Source organism: Drosophila takahashii, chromosome X (genome assembly GCF_030179915.1).
Source record: "Drosophila takahashii strain IR98-3 E-12201 chromosome X, DtakHiC1v2, whole genome shotgun sequence".
Lineage (NCBI taxonomy): Eukaryota > Metazoa > Arthropoda > Insecta > Diptera > Drosophilidae > Drosophila > Drosophila takahashii.
In genome coordinates, this window is record NC_091683.1 from 15,591,531 (window position 1) to 15,615,890 (window position 24,360).

Here is a 24,360-nt window from a genome sequence, read left to right on the forward strand (position 1 = left end):
ATCTTTCTTTCGGTGCATAACAACATCTGGGCTATATTGGTTCACCCTTTCGGGAATGGAAATGCTATGTGTTTGTTATTCCTGGGATGTTTTCGTAGGTTTATGTAAATTAGCCCAGGTCGATGGGTCAGCGGAAGGTCGAGGGCGCAAATGATTCCCAGAAGGCAACAGCAACTGCAACTGCAAATGCAACTGCAGAAGGAGGCTGAGTGCAACTCTTTCCCCTTTTCATTCACTCGAAGCGAAAAACAAATGTTGTAGCCATACACCACATACACTGCAACAAAAAATAATGGTAATTAAATTTAGAACATAAGAATTATGTGTACATGTTTTCCTTTTTTAACTTTCAGTATATATTTAAAAGAACAAGAACAAGTCAACTAAGAAAATTTATATAAAATACATAACACAAATATAAAATATATTATATAATATTTTTTATATTATTTAACTGTAAAATAGATATTGTATTAAAAAGATATTGTTTTAATATCTATGTATATTCCGATTTATCTAACTTTTTACCCAATTTTGTTTTATAAAGTTCTTAATAAAATTCCTCAAATATTTCTACTAATATGTAATCCGGTAATCGTTTCTTTTACCCTTATTGATACACACATTTTTGCGCCGTGTAGTACCCTACAATATTTGCTCTCGGAACTTTATGACATTACATTTTACGGGAGGCTGTAATAAAACCCTTTTAGCGGCGTGCGCGCAAGGACCAAAAGGAAGGCGGCTATATGGCAAAGGATTCAGATCGGAAAAGCGAAAAATGAAAATGATGAAAAGCGGACCACCCCGACGCGACGGCCACTGTTGATTTTTCGCGGTCTAATAAAAACTGACCAGCGCAGTGGAAAAACGAGCGCGGGTTTTACCCTCAAAGAGTTGCGCACGCACTTTTCCAAGGAAATCACGAAAACCCTTCGGTTTTCCGCTTGTTTTTCCTCCTTTGGGTGTGAGCATTTGCATAACGCCGCCAACTCCGATGTCGGTGAGCTCTGTAGAATGAAGAAAGCATTAAAGGAGAATTAGCTACACGTTTAAAAAATCAATTAACCAAATTAGTAAAATATTACCTAATAGATGGTTAGGATTATTCCAAAATCATTTTCATATTATTAGTTTCGAAACATATTTTTTTAAATTTAAAATAAAAATAATTTGTAATGAATTTTTTCAAGTGCAAGAAGAACGTTGAGACTTGAAGAATTCTTAGTATTCGAATGACAGCTGTCAAGTGTTTCATTTTCCTCGCGTCCAGACGCTGGTTACCCAATTCCGTCGCTCAGATTTATGTTAATTTTAATTGGCCACAAATTAGCTATTTGCAACCGGTTTTTCGCGCTTATATCGAAAGATCGTATGAGGCTTGAACTTGAACTTTAAGCTTTGCGGGGGAACGGCAACTGGTTGGACCTCGTTTAACCATTAGATTCCTAGTTTGATAGTTAATTTATTATCATTACTATTATTTATTTCCGTTTTCCAGCGCCAAACGTTTTTTTAACAGATCCTAACGCGAATTCTTCATTGACAAGATTTCATAATATTATTAGTTTCGATTTTAATGCGATAGGCAAAAAAGTTTAACAGATCCTAACTCAAATTCTTCATTGAATATATCATAATTTATACCCTAGTTTACCTATATTTACAGTTAATTTGCAGTTATTGAATTTCACTTTCACGGCGAGCTTTTCGAGGGTCCACTCTAATCCCCTAGAACACTAGACGCCCAGAAACCTGAACTTTGTGTATGAAGCTCTCCGGTGGGCGATGACGATGACGTAGCCGGCGGCCGCCCCATCGGATCCGAGACCGAAATACGAAACCGAATCCGAATCCGAATCGAAATGATCAGGCCACCGGGCAAAGGCCTCCGAGACCCGGCCGACTGATAAGTTATCAGCGGAATGAAACGGAACGGACCGGACCCTCCCCCGTCGACCCCCAGTCAATAAATATTAAACGAAAGTTCGCTGAGGTGGCAGCATGTGGAGAAAATAAAGCAGAAGTATTTCTAAGAAGATTGGGGGCACTGCTCCCGCTCAATACGATAAACCCCGGCCGATTTCGCGATGAAAGCGAAATTAACCCCTGAAATGGGGTTTACGATGCATATGTTGCATTTAAATGTTTAAATGTACATTTAGTTGAATACTGTTAGATTTAAGGTATCTTTCCACCGCCCATTCTCATTTAAGATCTAGAAACAACTCAAATGGATTGGTATTTAGAAAAAAAAAGATCGTAGCAAAGTTTATTTGAGGCAGGCCGAAGTATTTACAAAACGATGGGGGCCCTGCTCCCGCCCCATAAAACCCATAAAATAATGCTGCTGATATATCGGATGGCGAAGAGCGGTTGGGCGGATCAGATCGGATCGGATCGGTGGCTATAAGCAGTCGACCTTGAGGTAAATGCGTTGTTCGCTGGCCAGCAGCGCGAACTTGGCGTCGAATTGGATCCGCTCCACGGTGCGGTCGCAGATCTCGACGCGGTGGCGGTGCAGGAAGTAGACGAGGCCCAGCTTTATCTGCAGCAGTCCGATTTGCATCCCGATGCAGTTGTGCGGTCCCGCCCCAAACGGCAGGTAGGACATGGGCGCCTGCAGCACCTTGTTCGCCGCACTGAAGCGTTCCGGATCGAAGCGCTCCGGATCCGGCCAGTACTACGAATCGGAGAAAGAACAGTTTTGAAATTAAAAAATATTTTCTCATTACATGTTTACGTCATTTAAAATATTTTTAAAACGTAAAAGGGTCACCTTTAACGAAAAACAAAATATTTTTTACTCTCAAAAATATTTTTAAAAATATAAAAATAACTTATTTTTATTCCTTTATTTGTCACTAATGTTTTACAAAGCCAGCAATGATGAGTTTTGATAAGAAACTGATTAGAAACTGTTTCTTGAGTTTAAAAAGTATATAACTGTTTAAAGAATATGAAAAACATCGATATTTCCGATAAGTTCACAATATCGTTACAATAATATCGACGTTTTAAAGAAATAAAAGTAATATCCTTATAAATAGTCCTAAATATATTTGTAATAAAACATTAGAAAATCGTCGATTTATTATAAATATCGAAAATATCGATAATATAGATTTTTCAAGCTCTACGTACAACTCACCTTGGGATCGTGATGGATGGCCAGATTGGATATGAAGACGGGCATCCCACGGCGGGCATAGCACTCGGCATGCGGCCTCAGCGAGTAGAATCGCTTCTTGTTGATCGGCGTGCATTCGCGCTCCAAGAGCGGAACAATCGGATACTTTCGCAGCGTTTCCTCCACGACCATGTCGAGGAACTCCATGCGGGAGATGGCCTCGAAGGTCAGCTTCCCATTGGGATTGTCGGCGAAGGCCTCGCGTATTTCGCGACGCAAACGCGACTGCATCAGCGGCTGTTTGGCCAACTCGTAGAGGGCAAAGGACATGCTCGCCGAACAGGTTTCAATGCCGGCGACCTCAAAGGACGCCGCCTGGGCGGCCAGAAAGTCGCGATGGTGCGTAAAGTGCGACTTGTCCTGCTGCAGATCCGCCTCCTTCTTGAGCGTCAGCAGCATCTCGATGAGATCGTTGCGCAGATCGCCGCCCCGTTCCCGCTCCTCGATCACCAGCTGGATGACCCGGCGCAGGAATTCCGCATGGGGCTCTGTGAAAAGTTTGGGCCGCAGCAGCGGCACCAGTTTTGGCAGGTAGAAGATCACAAACAAGTCGATTATTCGACGCACATTCGGCCGAAATAGATCCTGACAATGTGAGCCGATCTCCGATTGCGTATTCCTCAGGCTGTACGATCTCAGGCCGAAGGCGATGCTGGCTATCATATCGGTGTTATAGAGATCGCACACATCCTTGATGCTCACGATCGCCCCGCGTTCCGCGTCGCCGCGTCTCAGGTCTCGGGTGAGGCGCTTCAGATACCAGTCCAAGTCGCAGCCGATCTATATCGTAATAAAATAGAGCATCTATCGTTAATTAGTTGTAAATTTAACAACATACGGGTTATATGTTCCCCCCCAACAATTGATTAAATAATATTTTGGTATCTGCGATTAGGTTCTTGAAAATATAAATAGAGCTTTTTGCTTTGTGCCATGAGAATATTTGCATTATCAGAGTGAATAGTCATTTTTGCGGTTTGTTTCCCCCAGCGATTTCTTAGTTTTCATTTGCATACAACTTTTGATTTGGTTTGACTAGGCAACAAACTAAAATACCAAACGAAAACATTAGTTTTCAGCCATAATTTTTACGGTTTTCTTGGTAAAAAAAAAAGCGATAGTTGTTGACCTTTGATAAGATAACCTGTCAAAGTAATAAGTCGGTAACAAAAAACAAGTTCGGTTTGATAAGCACCAAATATAGAAACACGGGTGGTTTGAGGAGACTTTCTTTTATCAGCCGTCTTCCACATGCCGTCTTTAAGTGCAACCTGAATAGATTCTAGACAAAGCCAAGTGTCTCTATCAAGATCGCATATTTCGTGGGCCAGGGTAAAAATGTCATATCTTTATATCTTTAGAATCATTACACAAAAATCTTGAACTCAAGAAGAACTTCAAAATATAAAAAGTAAGTTATTTTTAAGCACGTCTCAAGTGATCTAAAAAAAAGCCTTTGTAGCCTAGTGTAAATATTCTACGAGACGAATTCTAGAGGAAATGGATTAGGTTGGACCCTAAATTCTGGCAAAGATATAAGTTTTGTAGGTCAGAACAAGTTTAAACGGCAAAAGATTAGAATAATAACAATTTGAATATGAAAAAAAATTTTGTTTTTTATTTCTCTTCAAAAAATTCTTTCAAGCATAAGAAATTTTAAATTTATATACTTAATATGCCCTTTTCTATAGAGACTATAGTCTTCCGATAGTAACTAATCCAATTTTGACTTTTAAAATTACTTTCTAAATATTTCCCCCAAAAGATCCATGCCTTGTTCGCCGGTGTAGGTGCTTTCGGAACATGTGACGTGGATCTCTGGGCACGGGGAACCGGCTAACCGACTAACCGGCTGATTGGCCGGGTGACTCACCTCCTCCATCAGCGAGAACATCTGTTTCAGCTTGGCGCCGGCGAAGGCCGGTGCTAAACGGGTGCGGATCTCGCGCCACTCGGGCTGTTTGGCCAAAAATAGCGATAGGGCGCCCATCTTATCGCTGCGCCCATCGCACTTGGCGAATCGGTTCGAGAAGCTGACGAAATCCTCGACCAGAACGGTGCGGACCAGCTGGAGATCGCGGATGAGGAGGGCCGGCTGGTGGAACAGGTAGATGCCGACGACGGGCTCGTTGCGGAAGCGCTCGTCGAAGTAGAAGCGGCGCAGCTGGAGGGCGAAGGACTCCTCCAGGCGGAGGACGCGGCTCAGGTTGCCCAGCAGGTGGGTGGGCTGGACGAACTTCACCCGGCGGCGCTGCCAGTAGACGTAGGTGCGGCGGGACCAGATGAAGACGCCCGTCAGGATCGTCACGATCGCCAGCAGGATGTTCGTGGAGTAGACCATCTCGGATTCGGAATCGGGGTCCGAGTTCAAATCCGGCCGCGGATATATCGTGAAGGGATAGGCGGGTATGGCCTTTAGCTCCCCAATCTTAAGGCTGTTCTACGATCTTTTGATATTATTTTGTTGCTTATTTTACAATGAAGTGTCTTTGGAGGTAGTAATTTTTATGTTGAAATTTTTTAAAATTTATTTGACCATTGGTTTTTTAAGTAATTGATTTTTTAAATAATTTTTTAAGTGCTTTGTTTTTATTTTCATTTATTTTGTGATGTAGTTTCTTTTAAACTTTTAGAGATCGTTTTTAAATTCATCTGCTGATCCTTGGTTTTTTTAAATTACTTGTATTATTTTTCATCCGATATTTCTTTGCAGATCGTCCGATTTTAGAGTTCTATACGTTTTTTAAAGATTTATTTAGTGATTTTGTATAATTGTTAAAAGTTATATTTATCTAATCGCATTGGTGGAAAACGCAGCATTCCCGATTTCCTTTTTGGTGGTTTTATTGCAATTTGTCTTTTGTTTTCTTTGCTTTCGCCGTTATTTGTTTGCGTTTCTGCAGCTCCCTTTTGTTTTGCCTTCTAATGTGAGTGTTGTTGTTCAGCCAGCAATCCTCGCGTTTTTTTATCGGCTTTTCTCCTCGCCGCGCGTTTTATAAATAAATACTTAACAAATTATATCACATTTGAAACGACCACTACAAAAAAATATGTAAAAAAAACACTAAGAACAGACAAAATTAAGAATTAAATGCACAACAACGCGACGTCAACAACAAATGGAAGAGGAGGAAGAAGCAGAAAAAGCCACGCCGAACGAACAAGAAGAGAGCGGAGCGAGAGAGAGAGAGAGCGAGAGTGGAAAAGAGCGAAAGCCAAAAGGGAGCAATTTGGCGAAAAAAACCGCGAATCTAGTTTAGTTACAAACAACGAATTACAATAATAAGTCTAAAAAATATAAATAAAATCGCTTGCTAGCTCCACCAAGCGACGCTTTTTAACTGACGCGACGTCGACGGCCGGAGCCCCACGAAGGCAGCGACGCCGGCAGAGCGGCGACGACGCCCCCATCGCCGCTTTATTAACCGCAAGTTTGCGGGAGGCAAACAAAAGAGAGCGAGATCTTGCGGCGAGATAGAGAGGAAGAGCGCCGAAAAGAGAGCGCGGCGAAGAATTTAAACAGTCATGACGGCACATGTTCTGGCTCGCACAGTGGGCCGCAGGGCCAGAAGTCGGAGAAAACCAAAAATAATAATAATAAGGTAAGAAAAAAAACTTTAATAATATAATATTCTTTGGAATTTGGATAATTTATTTTATTATTTATTATAATCATCAAATATTTAATTCTCATTTTAATTTTGTGTGAAAATAAGTTTTTAAGGTGCTATAATTAAATTAGTTCGAGTGATTCAGTCTCTATTTCATCGATTTGCCCCACTGTAGGTGACGGAAAGATGTGGAGACCGCAAATAAAAGTGACGATTAAAAGCGAAACTGCGCTAGCAACAACAACAACACACGTGATAAAAACGAGAGAGCGGAAATTTGTTTTTGTTGCCGCGACAAAGACAATGGCCACTTGTTGTTGTTGTTGTGGGGGGCTTTTTTTTTTGTTTGCGTTTGTGTTCTTTTCGATTCTTATTTTTCGCCGATTTATAAATAAATGTGCGAATGTGCGATTTTGCTTTGCTCTGCTTTTCGTCGCTCTTCTTCTTCTTGCGGTTCAGCTGTTTTGTTTTCGCCTCCTCTTCTATTCGCAAAAGGGGATATCGATAGCCAACGGAGGAGCAACACTGCGAAAAAAGTGGGCGCCAGAATTGAAAAAGCTGGGCAAAATGGGAAAAGTTCATGAAATCATTCTACAAATGATCGAGATTCATATCTTTTTCATGAGGGTGGTCCAAAACTTAGAACCTTATTCTCATATTTAAATCTAATAAGTTTTAAAGAATGAAATCAGAAAGAATTTTAAAAAAATTACTATTAAACTTTTTTATCCCCACTAAATTTTAAAATGTTGTGGATAAAACTAGGTTTGCCCGAAATCTTTTTTCCAAATGACCGGTGTTAAATGACTTTCCTTGTGATTTCCCAAAAAAAAAAAATGGAAACACTTTGTCGAATACAAATTGCCGCTCAGAGGAAAAAGGAAACTCCATTTACAACAATTGACAGAAATTTGCACTTGCTGCGGATGAAAAACTTTCACGTTCCCTTTACCAATCCCAATTCCAAGCCCCCCTTTCCATCATTTTCCCCACTCGGGGGTTTTTCGCCTTCTGGAAAAGTGTGCTAAAGTTACAAATGTGCAACATTTCCGGTTGTTTGTATGTCGTCTACTTTTGGGACACCGAAAACTGTTGGCCACATTGATGGCTCACATGGGGGTTAAGGGGGCTAGGAGCGGCACCATGGGGTTAAGTCTTGCTTTGATTAAATTTCACGCACGACCGCACGGAAAGGGTTTTTCGCCACGACTGGCAAAGGGGGCGTGGCACTGGGCGGACGATTTCGATTTCGAGACTTTCCGGGCCTTTTACCTTTTGCGAAAATCACGCGCTGCACTTCGATTCGCATTTTTCTGGGGTTGGGGCGTACGGTGGGACCTCGAAAAATGTAACACCAAGATTTAAAGAGTTTTGTGTTTTAAAATATACTTCTTAAAAATTCTTGAAAAATTATTATATTTGCATTTTAAATTTAAAATAAAATGAAATTCGCATTTTATAAAGCTCTTGATAATTTTACTTCTTTTTGTGATAAATTCTTTAAGCAAAACGAATATTTAATAAATTAATTTTGTAACTTTTTGTATACAAAATTTTTTGTTTTATGATTTTAGCAGAAAAAGTTTTTTGCACACACTAAAAAAGTATGAAAAAATCGCTTCCCCCATCACGTGGCTTCACTGTAGCTGTGGCATCGCTGGCGGTGTGTCAATAATCGCCGTTGCTTATGCACACAACGGCTCTGCAAACACCAGCGCACTTGTCTTAACCCACACCCACCCCCCTGTTAACCCATGACCGCCCCCCTTCGGCCACCCATCAAAATCAGCTCAGCGCAAATCAAAGCCGTCTCAATCAACAAACAAACAAACAAACAGATAGACAGGCAAACAGACAAACATTTGCGTGCGCATTTCAAGGCGCTGGCTGCAGTGGGTTAAGCGGTGGGCGTGGCAGGTTGGGCAGAGGCTGGGCGGCTGAGGGGGTGGCTAAAATTGCTTTAGCTATTAGTTTTCGTCCTGCGACCTTGTTTTCATTCCATTTGCGCTGTTTGCATTGGAGATCTTTTAATTATTGTCACGCATCCACGCCCTCGGAAAAGTAGTTTTCACCCCCGCCCCCTCTAATTTTCCACTTGTGGGAGTTGCGTCAGGTGGCGGGATTTTCTCGGGGGGATTAATTTCGATATTTGGTTCTGAGGGGAAATCTTACCCTGGCGTATTAAAGAGAAATTTGAACTTATAATTTGGTAAAATTTAAAAAAAAATTGCTTAGCAATGATTAAGAGCTTAAAAGTACAGGTATATTATATTTATAAGGTATTTCTAAGATATTTATTGAAAAGAGATGAAGATTCTATGGGTTAAAATATTTATTTTGGAATTATCTCCTTGCATAACTACAGCAAAACAAAAATAAAAAGTCAATCTATTTGTTTAGAACTCTAAATAATATAGAACCTATTAGCCATTTCCTATTTTTGTAAACCTTTGTACTCTTATATCATCTTTTTCTACTTTGCATGTCTATGTGCATACCTCCCTCGAGATTTCCCAGATCTCCGCCTGCACGCCTCATTAGCCAAAGCAATTCCACACATCGGTGGGCTACTGTATCTAGCCATCTACAAGATACACATGCCCTCACCTGCCCACATTCGACTTAAGATACTCTGCACTGACCATCTCGAGAAAAAACAAAAAATATAAAAACACACACGCACATGGTCCAGTAATCGTAATCCGGGGGGTTAATCCTTCCCCACCCCTCCAGTTTTTTTTTGATGTTGCACCGCTTTTTTATGGGATATGTGGCATATAGGGAGATCGAGATAAAGTGCGCAAAATAGATGCGTAATTTGACGTTAATGTTGCGCTAATAATAATCTGGAAAAGGAAGAGGAGGCAGCTGATCCTAGGAACTCAGATTCAGATACGGATACTGAGATACAGATACACATGTGTATATCTTGGGCGATCGCGTAATGTGCTTAAGGACCTTTCCTCCTTTTCAGCTCGTTTCTAAGACGCATTGTTGTGTTTGCCATTTTGACGGGTTTCGATTACTGCTCCTCAGGTTAACCCTCCCCAGTTTTCCGCTTCTGTTTTGCTACCCAAAAAAGATACAGATACGGAGTATCTTTTTCTATGCCCTTTCATGTGTGTAATCCACTCTGCTCGTTTTTGCTCAAAGTTAAATGATGCGCAGCTAAGTTGAGCAAATTTCCCTTGCACTGTTTTCGATTTTTCTTTTTTTTCGGGACAGACGGCTGATGAAAGTAAATTGCACAACAGGAAAATCGGAAAATGAGGCACTGAGCGGGCAAAACAAACAAATAAAAGATACTATATCTTTTCTATTTTTTTAGCGACTATCGTAAGTGGAACATGATTAAATTTGAATAGCCGAGAAAATGTGATTATATAGTAATTAATAATATTATTATAATATTTTAGATTTATTATATTGTATCTAATCATTTTTTAAAAATTAAAATGATTTTTTTGCCTTTAAGGCAGATGGGTGTGTGCTTCAGCTGACCTTGAGCCTTTTTCTTTGGACCTTGACTGGTGGCTCAACCCAAAAACCTGGCCATAAAGTCAAACCCAACAAATGCAAAGTCAAAACGCAGCCAGCGAAAAAAAATCCCAAAACATTAAAAATAACTTAGAGCGAATCCCTTCGCTTCCGCGAAATCCAAAAAATGTGAATCGTAAAGTACAAAAAATATATAGAAAATAAAGAAACCGAAAAGGAACTGCACTAGAAACCTACAAACCTAAATAGATCGGGTCAAGTTCTGAGTAACCGAGTGTTGACCTATCCTAAAAAACAACCGAAAATCGCAGAAGTGCCACAAAAAACGACCGTAAAACGCGATTCTCGGTAGTTTAGGTAGCAACATTCAGCGAAACTTACCCGCCTTAACCCCTTTTTGCCAGTGCGAACAATTGTAATTGTATTTGTAGAGCAAAAAAGGGGTTAAAAAAGAGCGGGTGAAAAAAAAAGGGAACACAGGCTGAAGGACCTTAGGTCGAGAGTCCTGCAGCCTGTTTCTATTTTATTACTTTGGCTGTTAAGGCGATGCAAATTCACGGTTTTAAGACTATATGACACTGCATCGGAAAATAAAACTAAGTTGGAAAATGTTAAGGAAAAAATATCTGAAAGATATATAATTTTACATTGATTTTTATTTTTATAAGGCGATGCAAATTTGTTAACATGAAGTGAAATGTGTAGTCTTATAAGTTTTTAAGATATTTTTTATTTAAAATACTTTATTTTAGTTCTCAGTAACAGAATTATTTAACAATTTTTAAAATAATTATTTAAAAGAAAAAATCTAATTATTTGCCTGTATATTGTTAATATGAAGTCTAATGTTTTTTTCACATATTATCTATTTAAAATGTTTATCAATATATTTTTTCAATTTTAAGTCAGTGTCATACATTCACATTTCACATTTTTCTCTGTTATTGCTCTGTTATTCGGTCCATGGAAATCTCTGTTAGTTTTCTAGTACATCCATTGCTCTGCTTAACCTTTTATCCTGCTGTTTTTTCGCTCTGTTTCTGTTTATTTTTTTAGCTAGGTCGTAAAGTAATAAAACCATAAAAAGAGGACAACCGAGCGAGACATAAATTAGAGATAAAGGAGTAAATGTGGAACGAGAACAGGACACGGTTTCGTTTTCGATTTCATTTTCGGACGAAGGGTTAAAAAATGCGTGCACATTTTTTGTGTGTGAGATTTTCTTTTTATGACTCGGTCAGCGAATGGGTTAAGCAATGGCCAAAATGACAATCGATTTTTCTGGTTAATTTTTCGCCTTCCTCCTCTGATTTTTTTTTCGACTACGCGGAACTGGTAAAAATTGAGCGAATAATACAATGGGGATTTTCGAGACTTGACTTTCGAGCGTATTTATTTAGTTTTCGTTTTTTTTTTGTTTTTTTCGAGGCAATAGAGATGCCTCTTTTCCCGCTTAACATAAAGGCACAATTAACATTAACCCCTTTGTGGCCCTCGGGTGCGCGGGGTTTGACTTTCCAAGATGCCGACGACGACGGCCAATAAAACTGTCGCATAAGTCAACTCCGCGCAGCTCGAGAACAATACGGAAAATTATAAATATTAATATTTTCCCATTCCGTTAATATCTTAACCTGCTGTCCATCGCTTTGATGATCCACCGTACACGGCAAGAAAATTGAGGAGTTATGGAAGACTATGTTCCTCAGATATTTTTTTAAAATAATCAAAAGATTTTTATTACAAAAATTTCGTTGAATAAAGGAAATATTATATAAATTTTGATATAACGAAAAAAATATCACGAAAATGTATATTAAAAATTGACATTTATAAATAATTTAGTATTTCAAAAACTAAAATCTAGAAAACTTGAAATTGCTTAAAATTAATATAAGAAAATCATTTTAATCCTTCAATGATTTACTTTGAAAAATCACAGTAATTTATAAATAATATTTAGTGTTACTTACAATGATCTCGGGGTTATCTTACCTTATTTTTTATCGTGTACTCTTCGTGTGAGTTTAATATTTCAATTAATTTCGGTTCTCAGGCTGTGCGCCATGTGTTTGTCCCTGGAGAATAAAAAAATAGGAGGAGAAGAAGAGAGGCCCGGCATTTTTATGAGGCCTAACAAATTTGTACAAATTGCTGCGGTGTCTGCTTCTCTGGCCGTCTGTTGGTCTGTTGTCCAAGTCGAGATACCAAAATTGGGCCACAGTCAACACAGCTCTCGACGGCATGTGAAAATGCAGAGGCCTTCTCTCGATCTCAATCGGAAAATCACAAATGAATAAAGGGAAAAGGGCAAAGGGCAGGGAAAATCGGTGAATGGCGCATGGAAAACCGATCGAAGTGGCTATGCTCTAATTAAATTTATTTGATTCGTCGGCAAGTGGAAAATTGGTAAATCGAATTTACAGAAGAATGTGAGAGCTAAGAAAATATTATTTTAAATTTTAATTGATGTTTTCTATTTAATATTTAATTTTATTTAATTTACAGAATAATATGATAGCTACGAAATTATTATTTTAAATTTTAATTGTTTTTTCTATTAGATATTTGATATTATTTAATTTTTGATCAATTCCAAATAGTTGGTTTTATTTATAGGAAAGCTAACTCTTTCATTCGCCTTCAACATTCGTAGCTGGCTAATTTTCTTTGCAGCTTCGGCCAACAGTTTGTCTTTGTTTTCCTGGTCAAACTTTGGGGCTCCACACAAAAAGAGTTTCACACGCTGCTCCTCTGGGCAAAATTCCCCCTTTCGCCCCTCGAAACGCCTCAATCAACATGTCGTGGCCATGTTCTAAGCCGAGCCAAGCCATTTTGGCCAACATTTGGCCACAAGTGCAAGCCCACAAAATGCAGTTCATTTCTTCGTCCCTCCAACTGAGTGTTTAAGTGTGTGTGTGTGCAGTCGAAAAGTGCAACAAAGTGCCCTCGAAGTCCACACGTTTACCCTCGAAGGCCCCCTGCTTTCACCTGCCTAATCTACACTGCGAAAAGTACAACCTATTGTGTTTGAAATACGTCTAAGATAGATTTATAAGATTTAAGAACTTGGAAAATAAAATTTGACAATTTTTTATAAAGTCTGATTTGTATTTTTTTTATATTTATATAATATTTTTTTTATTTGTTTTTTATTATAGTTAAAACTAGACATTTTCAGTTTTTCTTGCAGTGTAGGCAAACAGTTTGAGGACGCAAATTGCCAACGAAATTGCAAATGGAATGCTAAAGGAGCTCCTCGAACAAAAGGCCCTGATTGTTGGTTTGGTTGTTGGGGGTTAAAGCGGTATACCCCTTGCACCTGAAATGACCTTGAGGACAGGCTTTAACCGGTGCACCTATTTAAAAGTCCCTCTGCTTTACTGCACTTTAAGTTTTAAAAAACAATCCTATTATTTGAATCCTGAATTTAAACTAAGATTTTTATTAAAATTGTAGTTAAACGAAATAATGTTAACAATTTAACTTTAACTTTATATAAATGCACTTTAAATTCGAAGTTTTGTTGGTCAGTGTCGTTTTCGCTTCTTAATTAAGGCTGCGTTTTTAATGCACTCGCCGCTGCACCGACGACTTTATTTAATAAAATCAATTTCGTATCATAAATTTAAAAATGCCACACAGGCGATTTCATCGAGGGGATGTGGAAATCAAGGCAACTCCATCATTTGGGCGCCACATATTAATTCCAGTTTCGCACTTTTCGTGCTCGCATGAAAATGCCGTAAATAGTTGCCGCCGCTGTCCAGGATTTTCACCACCCCCTTATCACAACCCTCCCACGAATTTTCCCCCAGCCCCCCGAAAAATGTTCCTGCATTGCTGCATTTATTAATAATTATAATGTCTGCGCTTGTCGTTCGACGGTTGGGTTTCTGATCCTTTTTTGGTCGCAAAAGGGGGGAAGGCAGAGGAATGTTTCAGTTTTCTGTTTTCCGCTTTCAGTTTTCCCGACCTCTGAGGTCCTGCGTTTCCTGCGTTGGCTCCTGGTTTTCGGCTCCTGGGTTTTTGCGCTCCTGGCATTCATAAATCGCAGCTCATTTCGGTGTGGCCACGGAATGCACACGCATAATTATTTCGGCCTGCAGTCGCAGCTCCATCGGAAAATCGGTTGGGTGGGGATTTTCCCCCCTCTTTGTGAAATTTTCTGGCAATACTGGGACGTCGAGAAAAGGCCGCTTAGAGGCGGGGGAAAATTGAAATATGTGTGCGGCGAAAATTGGGAGAATGCAATGAGAGAATGCAACGCCGTGAAAATGGGAATTATTACGCGTTTTGGAATTTGACAAAAATTAAAGGGTAATTGGGTTAAGTAGGGTTAATAAATTCAACAATAATAAATTCCAGTAGTTTAAATAATTCTTTTATTATATTTTGTATTTTAATTTAAATGCAAATACATAAAGATGTTACTTACTTTTTAATGGTAGCTTTATAAATTAATTTATTACAATTTTACTTTAAATACTAATAAATGTAGGATAGGTATTATTTTATGGTTAATACATTGATCATAATTATATATTACTTACAGTAATTTAAAGTATTACATTATTATTATTTAAGTTTTAGTACAAAAAAAGTTAGGTATAATTTTTTAGTTTAAAGTTTAAAACCCAATGTTTGCTTATAAGCATTTAAAGATTGCACAAAAATTAAACTAATTTTAGTATTGCTGTAAAAAGAAGTCCTACAATTCTGGGAAACGGGCAGCCATAAATAAACTAGATTTCTCACAGGCCAATAAAGTTGTTTACTTAGTTGCCAGCCCTTTGCGCTTAACCCTTTGCTATCCAAACAGATTTAGGGGGGCGAATCGTCTTTTTTGGGGTTAACCGAACTCCGCCATTTGCATGCAAATGCAGTTTGAAAGGCCATAAAAGTGCCAGAGGTGCAGGATTCAGTTTCAGTTCTCAGATACAGAGATACATAGATACATCTGCTCCTCCTTTTCCGCATTTATTCCCACTTCGCGGCAATTACCAAGGAGATGGTTTCAGATTCAGATACAGATACAAAAATACGAGGCAAGATCCAAATAGACAGGCGGCGCTAACCAATTTTCCATGGTTGCGCAATAACTGCAAATTTAATTTCGCAATTTCGCGCCTCAGTTTTCCATCCCTTGCCTCCTTTTCGTTGTTCCCATCGCATCCATAAAAATGGCAAAATAAACGATAAATTGAGCAGCAAATTAATCTCGGCTTGCAACTAAATTGGCAAAGCCAACTCCGACATTAAAAACTTTTCTGCGGAATGCAAAAATCAACTGTTGAAAGTTAAAACGATGGAATTTACTAAGATTTTATTTAAGAGAATGCTGAGAAAATAATTTAGTAAAAGTTAGTTATAAATACAGTAAAATATATGTGATTTAGTGATAACTAAGGTAAACACTGTGAAAATGTATTTTATTATTAAGTGATAATTAAAAAGCTTTTTATTTTTAACACAAGGCCACAAAAAGTATTAAAATATTTATAAAAAATCTATAGACCCTCAGATGGTCTCAAAAAACCCCATAAATTGATTGATTATCTCAGCTTATTTTGAAGTTCTGTGTTCTGGGCAAAAAAAGTAAAAAAAAGGCGGCCCATGTTTTTCGATTTTTTTGTTTATTTGTGTTGTGCGCAATTTGTTGTTTAATTATTTTTTGGATGTTTTCGATTTGCTATTTTGTTACGCGATGGTTTTCGTGCTGCTCCTTTTTCCATTTCTTTTTTTTTATACGCCACCATAAAAACGCCGAGCCGTAAAAACGTTTCCAATAAAAACACTGTTGCCTTGGAACTTTTTTTTGGGGGGGTGGAATCTATATAGTACATCATATATGGGGATATACTATATATCGAGAGAGGAGTGCGATTGTACTTGTACTTTTAGTTGCTAGTTGGCGTCCAGCTCTTTTGGGCATGACCAGAAAACCAAATATTTCTGTTTGTTTGCTGGGATTTTGCTTTGTTTCTTCTCTTTTTTTTTTGATTTCTTGTTTATGGCCAAAGCGGTTTTATGGTTTTCAATCGGGGCGTAGGGGGCGTGGCGAATTTCTCACGCTGCCATTGCGTAAACAAAAGATAAAGATAAAGCGTAGCATCTAGCAGATACAAAGATACACAAAAATGTATCGACTGCAGTTTTTAGTGGGGGAGTTGTTTTTAGGGGCAGAGTTTATTATGAGAAAGTGGCGCCAATGGTTAATGATTTTTAATGATTGTTTACACGAAGCTTAAGCTGCATTTTCAGCCCCTTTTCAGCTTCTTTTCAGCTGCCCCGCGAGATTTATGGGCATTTAAACAAATTTGATGAGATTTTCCCCCGGTTTTCCGCGGGTTGGCGCAACTCTTTCCTAAAAGATCCCATAAATCTTGGCCAACTCAGCTTGTTGCCAGCTGAAATATATCTGTATCTTTTGTATCTGTATCTGTATCTTCACCTTCTCTTCGGATTTCCCGGCTGGCAGCTTCTTTTCGTAGTTTTGTCAAAGCTGCTTAAGTGGATTTTCCTCCGGCAATTTCTCACCGAATGCCCATGTTTTTTCTCCCTTTTCCCCTTTGTATTTATTTTTATGCCGCCCCTTTCCAATTTTCCCGCTTTTCCCGGGATTCGCGGATAACCTGAAATGGATGCTTCCTCCGCTCCACAATTGATTTTCGGTGGCAATTTTTCGCGTAATATAGAAATTTACTTAAAAGTGGCAAGGGGAGAACATTTTCAAGGCACTTGAGTATTGGGTAAATGCTGAAATAATTCTTAAGAAGTTTGTGGTTTTCCCAATACTTTAAAACTCTTTAAAATACATTTTAGGGCAGCAACAAAATGGTGATCATTATTTTTAAATTGTAGTTTCAGATCAAACTTAAATTCTCAAATCAGCTTTAACGACTTTGTATTTAATTTAATTTATTTCTTACTAAGAAAATAAAGCTAAGAAAATAAAGCTTACCAAAATTTAGCTTAAAGAATTCCACCGTTTTAGATATAGTGATAAATATAGATATTTTATTTTATTTTTTTATTTAAATGTCATTATTTGTTTCCTAAAGTACCTATTTATATATTTTTCTACGTGGTTCCAAAATTTCGAAATCTATCTAATCACCATTAAAAGGCTGATATATTTTTTCCTATAATATTATAATATTAAGTTTAAAGATTTAATTTAATTTATAAGATACCAAATTTTATTTAATATAAATATCTATTCTCAATCATTATTATAATATTCATTTAAATGCTATCATTTGTTAAAGTTTCCTGGTAGTATTTATAATATTTTTTGAACCTGTTTTTTTTTAATTATTTAATTAAAGATAATAAATCCGAAATTCATCTATTTACCATGAAAAGCCAGCTGGGAGATGAGATGTCTCACCGCCCGAAACATGTGTCTCGTTTCTCGAATTTAAAGCAGCACATGGATGCGAATGGTTATTTAGTCTAAAAGTCCATAAGTTATGCATTTTGTCGTTGTGAAATTCAGTTTTCAGTTTTGAGTTTCCCTTTGAAAATATCCACTTACCATCTGCTTCTGTTCGGCAATCGCTATTTAAGCGTCCTTTTCCTCGGGACTTCAAAAGCATACAAGACGGGTGGTTGGTTGGGTTCGGTTGATTTTCGTTGGTTTGGTGGGTTGGTTTTGGGTGTGGGTTTGGGTTTTATTTCGAAACGTATCTCGTCTCGTCTCGTGTGCGTTCGCTTTTGGGGGGCTGAAAAGTTTGCGAATTGAATCCGCCACACGACTTGCCACACGCGGCTCACCAAATTTCGCACAATTTTGCGTGCGACGCGGCCGTGTAATGATGCCATGTTCTGTTCCTAGGGGTTGGATGGGGGTTTTTCCAGGGGTTTTTAAGGGGCTTTTCGGGGGGTTGGGGTTGCGTTCTTCGATGTCAAAGCATGTCATAGAGCCAAGGATGGGTGGGTGTGTAGCCTCTCAATGAGGCCAATAAAGTCACCCTCCTCCTTTCTCTTCTTTTTTGGGCAATTCAATTCAACTATTACAGGATCCATTGTGTGCGTGATTTTTGATTATCGGAGAAAGAAAAGCAAAAAGTCACGTCATGGCCCTCAGGCCTCTGCTGTGCACAGAAAACAAATTTACAAAAGATCAGATTGATATCTGCTGGTTAATTTAATATTATTTAAAAGAATAAAAATTATATTTATCTTATTAGACCATATTTGTTAAAAAAACACAAGATTTTGATTGGCAGTTTTATTACGAAAATACTGTTTTTTTGCCATGGAAAATAAATATCTTGTTTTTTGGTAAAAATTTGATACTTTTATTATAGATATTTTGTTGTAACTTGGACAAAAATGGTCCCAAATCAAAAAGTCGCACTGTTTTGAGCAGCTTACAACCTTATAATTAATATCAGTGCTCTTTCCGACTGATTTGAGAAACTTTAAATTTTACCCAATTTTTGCATTTTTGATCATAATTTTTTGCAAAAAATGGCAAAAATTAAAAATTTCCAGGTTTAAATGCAGTATGATTGGGAATGTTGTTACGAGTTCAGCAAGGTATGACATTCCATATTTATATCATTATTTCAACTTTTATGACCAAAATACCTTCTTTGTTTCGGTGGAAAATCCAGATTTTGATATTTGGTACAAATTTGACTGTTTTCTTTTCATGTGGAATTTTTTTCTGTGTGTGGCTTAATCAGCTGGGAGTTGAGAGTTTTTTTTGGTGGGGCTGCGGCATCATCAAACTCAATTGCTTGGAAAAATGGCAAAGAAGCCAAAGCCGAAAGGGCGCATAAAACATATTACGCAGATTGTATTGATTTCTGATTATTCCGTCGCTCAGCCGTTTGACGCTTAGATTTATAGCCCCCAAAAATTTCAGGGGGTTTCCCCCCTGAATAAAAAATATATCTGGATTTTTGGGTTTGGGGGTCTCGAAACAATTGATTCGGTGGTTGCGGCTGCTTGTTTATTTGGATACTTGTAAGTAGCTACTAAGCTCGCTTTTGGGTGGCTTTACTTTTCGCCAGCGGGGATTTCAATTTGGGATTTCGCTGGATTTATATGAATATACGTAAAAAAAACAATGTAGACATTGATGACATGATCAGACAACAAACACGGAAAACGAGTAAAAATAAATTAATCTTGTTTACATTTTCTTGGTATTTAAATAGATTTTTTAATGTTAAGATTATAATTGGTTTTAACATGGTTTTCAACTTAAAAAATATAGCATAATAATTAAATATGTTATTTTACACTTTCTGCATTATCAACAAATATAGTTTACATCAATTAATGTTTGCAAAAAGCTTTGTTATTAAGTTTGTAAAAATTCTAAATTCTTCTTGGCTACATTATCAACACTACATTTTTTAAGAACGTCATTCAATTGGTCTATTGTATTTTTGATTATTTGGACATTTTTCCAACTCAAGTGGAACGTGAGTTATGAGCGAGTTTTCCATGGAAAACTGGGCTAATTTCGCCCGCGCCAAGTAAACCAACTGGCATTCATCAATTTGGCCAAATGAAAATATTGACAAGTCTTTTAACGACCCAGTTGAGTGATCCAATCCGATTCGATCCGATACGATGCGATCCGAGTCGTGATATGTATTCACCCCTGTAAATCCAACGTAAATTGAAACATCAGCCTAAGGCAATGACGTCGTAAATAAATAAACAAATAAAGAAGCTGCAACCGTGGAAAATCTATTGACTTTGCCGTTTTGGCGACAAAAGGACATCGGAAGGTTTTTCGTAAAAGGACATTGAGACGAAGACATCAGCGATGTCAAAGTCTCCGCATTGTCTGTGGAAAACTGCCGGGCCCACAAAAGGGGGCTGATCGTGTTGGAAAACTGTGTGTGGAAAAACTAGAAGTAGAAATGGAAAATTGAAAAGGGACGCATTTTTCCCTCCCTTCCAGGCGAACGCATCCATTGTCCTTCGGCCAGCAGTTAGCAACCAGCAGCCAGGATCAATGAAAAACGCTGAATGAAATGGAAAATGAAAATGCGATCCTTTGGCGATGTGACAGCTTCTGGCCGGGCAAACAAATGCAATGTTATCCTTTTGTCACAAATGCTACTAAGAATTATGTTGTCCTCGACACGGCGACAGCTACGAAAAAAGATTCCTATAAAATAAAATTAATGTCCTTTTCGCTTTTCGTTTTTTTTTTCGTTCGTATGTGCGATTGCAACGGATGCAACGACAAATATTTGTAAACGCGCCCTTTTTACCTCTCTCTCTAGGTTTTATTCGATTTTTCAACAGGGGTTTTCACTTTCGGTGGGTGGGGGAGGGGGTGTGGGAGGAGGGAGGCTGGGCAGCTGAAGTGAGACAAAAAGCGGGAAAGTGAGGAAAATAGAAGGGGAAAAGCGAAGGCCACGCACGCCCAAGCACTTCAGACCAAGGCATTTTCCTGGTGGGCGGAGGTGGTGAAAATCCAGGGGGAGGGGGTGAAAAAAACCAGTCAAAGGTCGCTGATTTTATACCCTTTTCTAGGGTAATTAAAGGAATTTAAAAAAAAAAAATACAATACAAAAAATTCACATTAAAAACAATTACAACACAAATTTTTAAAACAATAAAAACACAAGAAATTCACTCATAAAAGTTACATTAAAGGATAGACCTAAAGTTTTAAATAAAAATAACAAAATATTTTTAAATATTTTATAACTGATAAGCTTCCCAAAAATGGCACAAATATTTTATAATATTAAAATGGATATGAACGACCAACAATATATTTTTTATGCAGATATAAATGCATATTCTTGAAATTCTACTAGTTTAAACAATTTCAAGAATGTAAAATAACAGTTATTTTTTAAATAATTCAATTTAAAATTTTGTTATTTTTTTTATTTTATAAACGTGATTAAAAAAAAGGTTACTGAAGACGCCAACAAATTTTCCTGTGACTTAATAAGAAGGATTTTGAAACCGGTTAGTGTATCTTATGGGTCGCTGATCTACGGCTAAACTTTCAACTCCCTGCTCATTATTTATGGATACTTCTCTAGTGGGTTTTCGTATGCCTCGCATACGTTCTCTTTTTTTTTCTGTTCTGCTCAGCCTTCCTGCCTATTATTATCGTCGGGAAACTATCGCCGGGGAATCAGGGAATCAGAGAATCGGGCTATCGGAGAATCCGGGGAGTGAGTGACACGCGGCACTCGACTCACCACCGAAAAATCCAAATCCAGCGTATATATTTCTATAGCCAGCTGTATATAGAGGGCTCGTGATATTGCAATGATGATGATGATCATCATCTGCGGCATTTTGGGTCACCAACCAAAAACGCGCACACACACACATACACAGCGGTGGTTTATGCTTGTTACAAGAGGCGCAGGGGTGGGGATTTTATTTTTCTGCTTTTCGGAGGGGGGAGCACTTGAAAACTAAATGCAACCGAAGCGTAGCGCTCACTTTTCTTGTTTCCTATTTTATGTTTCTTTTTTTTTGTTGTTGTTTCGGGGTGAGAATATCATAGCATACAAACTCAGGGGGCGGGGCGTTCAAAATGGCGGAGAAAACATCGAAAAAAAAATAAAATAAAGGGAGTTGGGGTGGCAATCTGCGGGTTGCATTCCTTGGCCAAAATGGTTTTCTGGTTTCATATTCATTTCGATTCCCTGGTGGAAAATGATTAGGAGGTGGGATCGGTATAGTAATATCCATATTAATTACTTTTTATATTTAGAAAAAAGTTATTAACATTTTAAAATATTTGTATAGTTTATAATGCATTTATTTTATATTATTAAAATATTTGTATAGTGATGTGTTATTTTGGGGCATATTTAAAACTACAACACCTTTACCGAGGTTCTTGCCAAAAAATTCTACATTATTCATTTAAATTGATGAAATACAATGGCCGAGTGATGCATATAAAAACATAAATATATACGCAAACTTTTGGCACGACCATACAAAACCGCCCATCTGCGTGGATCCGCAAAAACATGAAAAAATTCTTAAACACCACAAAAAATACAAATATATACATATAAAATATAAAATATATAGAGTAAATCCCTCGGTCACCACACATAAAAAAACCACCAAATAAACTTTGTCATTTTCGGCGATGCCGCCGGCGGTTGGTGGAAATTATTTGCTCAAGATTTATGCGTTCAGCGATTCAGTCTGCCATTTATTTACGCACATTCACATACGCTAAAAATATAGGTGAAAAACGGGTTTTTAATATTTAGATATAGTGCCGCATTTATTCGCCTGCTTTCGCTGAGATTTATGACTTGTGGCGAGCCACAGAATTTTTTCTTTGGAAATAATATTTATATAATTAATATGGAAAATTAGCAGTTTGGATTTTTACTTTGGTTTGTTGGAAAGATGAGAATATATATTTATAAATATTTTAAAGAAGAATTAAAATGTTGTATTTTATAATTATTTGTTTTTCATGTACTTTCTTTTAAAAAAAATATTTGAAGACTCAAGAAAAAGGACAATAATATAGCAATAATAAGAAAATAGTTTCTAGACTTTCGCAAACCATTTTATGTCTTTATGATTTTGTAAATAATATTTATATAAATATATATATATAACAAATTTAATATAAATGGTTTTATATATTTATTTTTTTATTTAGAGCCCTAATTTTTTTTTAATTTATTCCCCCACTATTTTTTTAGTAGTTCCTAGATTTTTGCAAGCCATTTCCCACGCCCCATCAAAAAAAAAAGAGAAGAAAACCTTTGGCCAAATCGAAGACAATGCGTTTTGATTTGGTTTAAATTGAAGGAGGATGACCGAGGAGGCGGCAGTGTGTTTTGTAAACATTTTTCCAAAAACATGTCCCAATATCGGCCGGACATTATTATCGCCTGCTGACTCGGCTGCCTGCTTTTGACCTGGCCAAAAAAAGAGAGAAAAAACAACAAGCAGACGCATTGTCTGGCCGGTCAGTTTTCCTCTTGGCCTTTTCATCTCGCTTTGCGGCACTGGAAAATTGACTTGTTACAATTTTTCTGCCCCTCCGCTATTGTCCATCTCAATTTCCCCGGAATCACACCTTTTTTTCTCGTTCGTTACTCGGTTAGATCGAGAGAGGCATCTAACTAATTTATTTTCATTTTCTTTCAGGACTTTGGTTTTGTGTTTCCTTTGTGTTTAGGCGGCGGCGGCAACGCCCTCAGAACTTTCCTCGATTCAATTTTATTTCATTTATTCGGTGCATTTTTTTGTTTTTTAGGCTGGTGTCGGGCCAACAAATTGTCGTCGGGACAATCGACATTAGATTTACGGCAATTATTAGGAATTTGCCGATGACAGGACGCTAAACTAGGCTAATGTGAATGGAGTTGTTTGAAAGGAACTCAAAATGTTTTGGGTTTTTTGTCGGAATGCAGTCAATAAAAAAAGTCAAACTATTGAATCAAATAAATCATGCTGCGTTTTATTATATATTTTAAAATGTTACATTTAAAGTGAAAGATTTTTATAATATATTTGGAATTGAATGTTAACAGCGAAAGATTTTTATGTGCATATTAAAAGCGAAACATTTGTAAAAATATTTTTTTAAAATTGTATATTAAAAACGAGAGATATTTTTGTTAAAATATAATTATTTGACTGAATATTTTGTGATTTATTTATTATTTTTTAGAACACCATTATCATGTTTAATATTTTTCTAAAGTGTTTTATTCCTCTACAAGCTTTAATGTTATTCACTTTAATTTTGATTTTTGTCAGAAATCATTGCCTTTTAATCAATTTGTCATCTCAATTAGTTTGCCCCGGCATTTCCATTTTCCCTGTTCAACTTTTTCCGTTTTCCTCTCTCTATTTTTGTCTTGAGCCCATCGAAAATCCCTCCATCCAATCACCTTTTGTCATTGAGAAATGGCCAGTCATCTGGTTATCCGAAAAAGGCTTTAAGTATTTGCTGATTTATGAGGAGGATAGTATTCGGCTTACCAGGTATATACAGCAAGTGGTATTAATGAGCCTCCACCCCCCTTTTCCCCACAGTGCTTTTCCAACCCCCCTGAAGTTTTCCCC

General features: G+C 37.5%; 2 protein-coding genes and 1 long non-coding RNA gene across 4 annotated transcripts in view; 1 reads left to right on the plus strand and 2 right to left on the minus strand.

Annotated features, from left to right (window-relative positions):
- Positions 1-1,513, minus strand: LOC138913807 (uncharacterized). The gene is made up of 3 exons (XR_011419646.1): positions 1,089-1,513; positions 910-1,010; positions 1-277 (listed from the first exon to the last, which is right to left on the minus strand). It is a non-coding gene; the product is annotated as an uncharacterized lncRNA (long non-coding RNA).
- A 725-nt stretch (positions 1,514-2,238) lies between these two features.
- Cyp6v1 (Cytochrome P450 6v1) lies at positions 2,239-5,531 on the minus strand. The gene is made up of 3 exons (XM_017140777.3): positions 5,064-5,531; positions 3,152-3,970; positions 2,239-2,683 (listed from the first exon to the last, which is right to left on the minus strand). The coding sequence occupies exons 1-3, from the start codon at positions 5,529-5,531 to the stop codon at positions 2,408-2,410; spliced, it is 1,563 nt and encodes a 520-aa protein (XP_016996266.1). The 3' UTR covers positions 2,239-2,407.
- A 981-nt stretch (positions 5,532-6,512) lies between these two features.
- RunxA (Runt related A) overlaps positions 6,513-24,360 on the plus strand; it is a 68,651-nt gene continuing 50,803 nt past the window's right edge. For both annotated transcript variants that reach the window (XM_070218606.1, XM_044392542.2), the window contains exon 1: positions 6,513-6,792. The gene's annotated coding sequence lies outside the window, so the exon portion shown is untranslated. The remainder of the gene's footprint in view (positions 6,793-24,360) is intronic.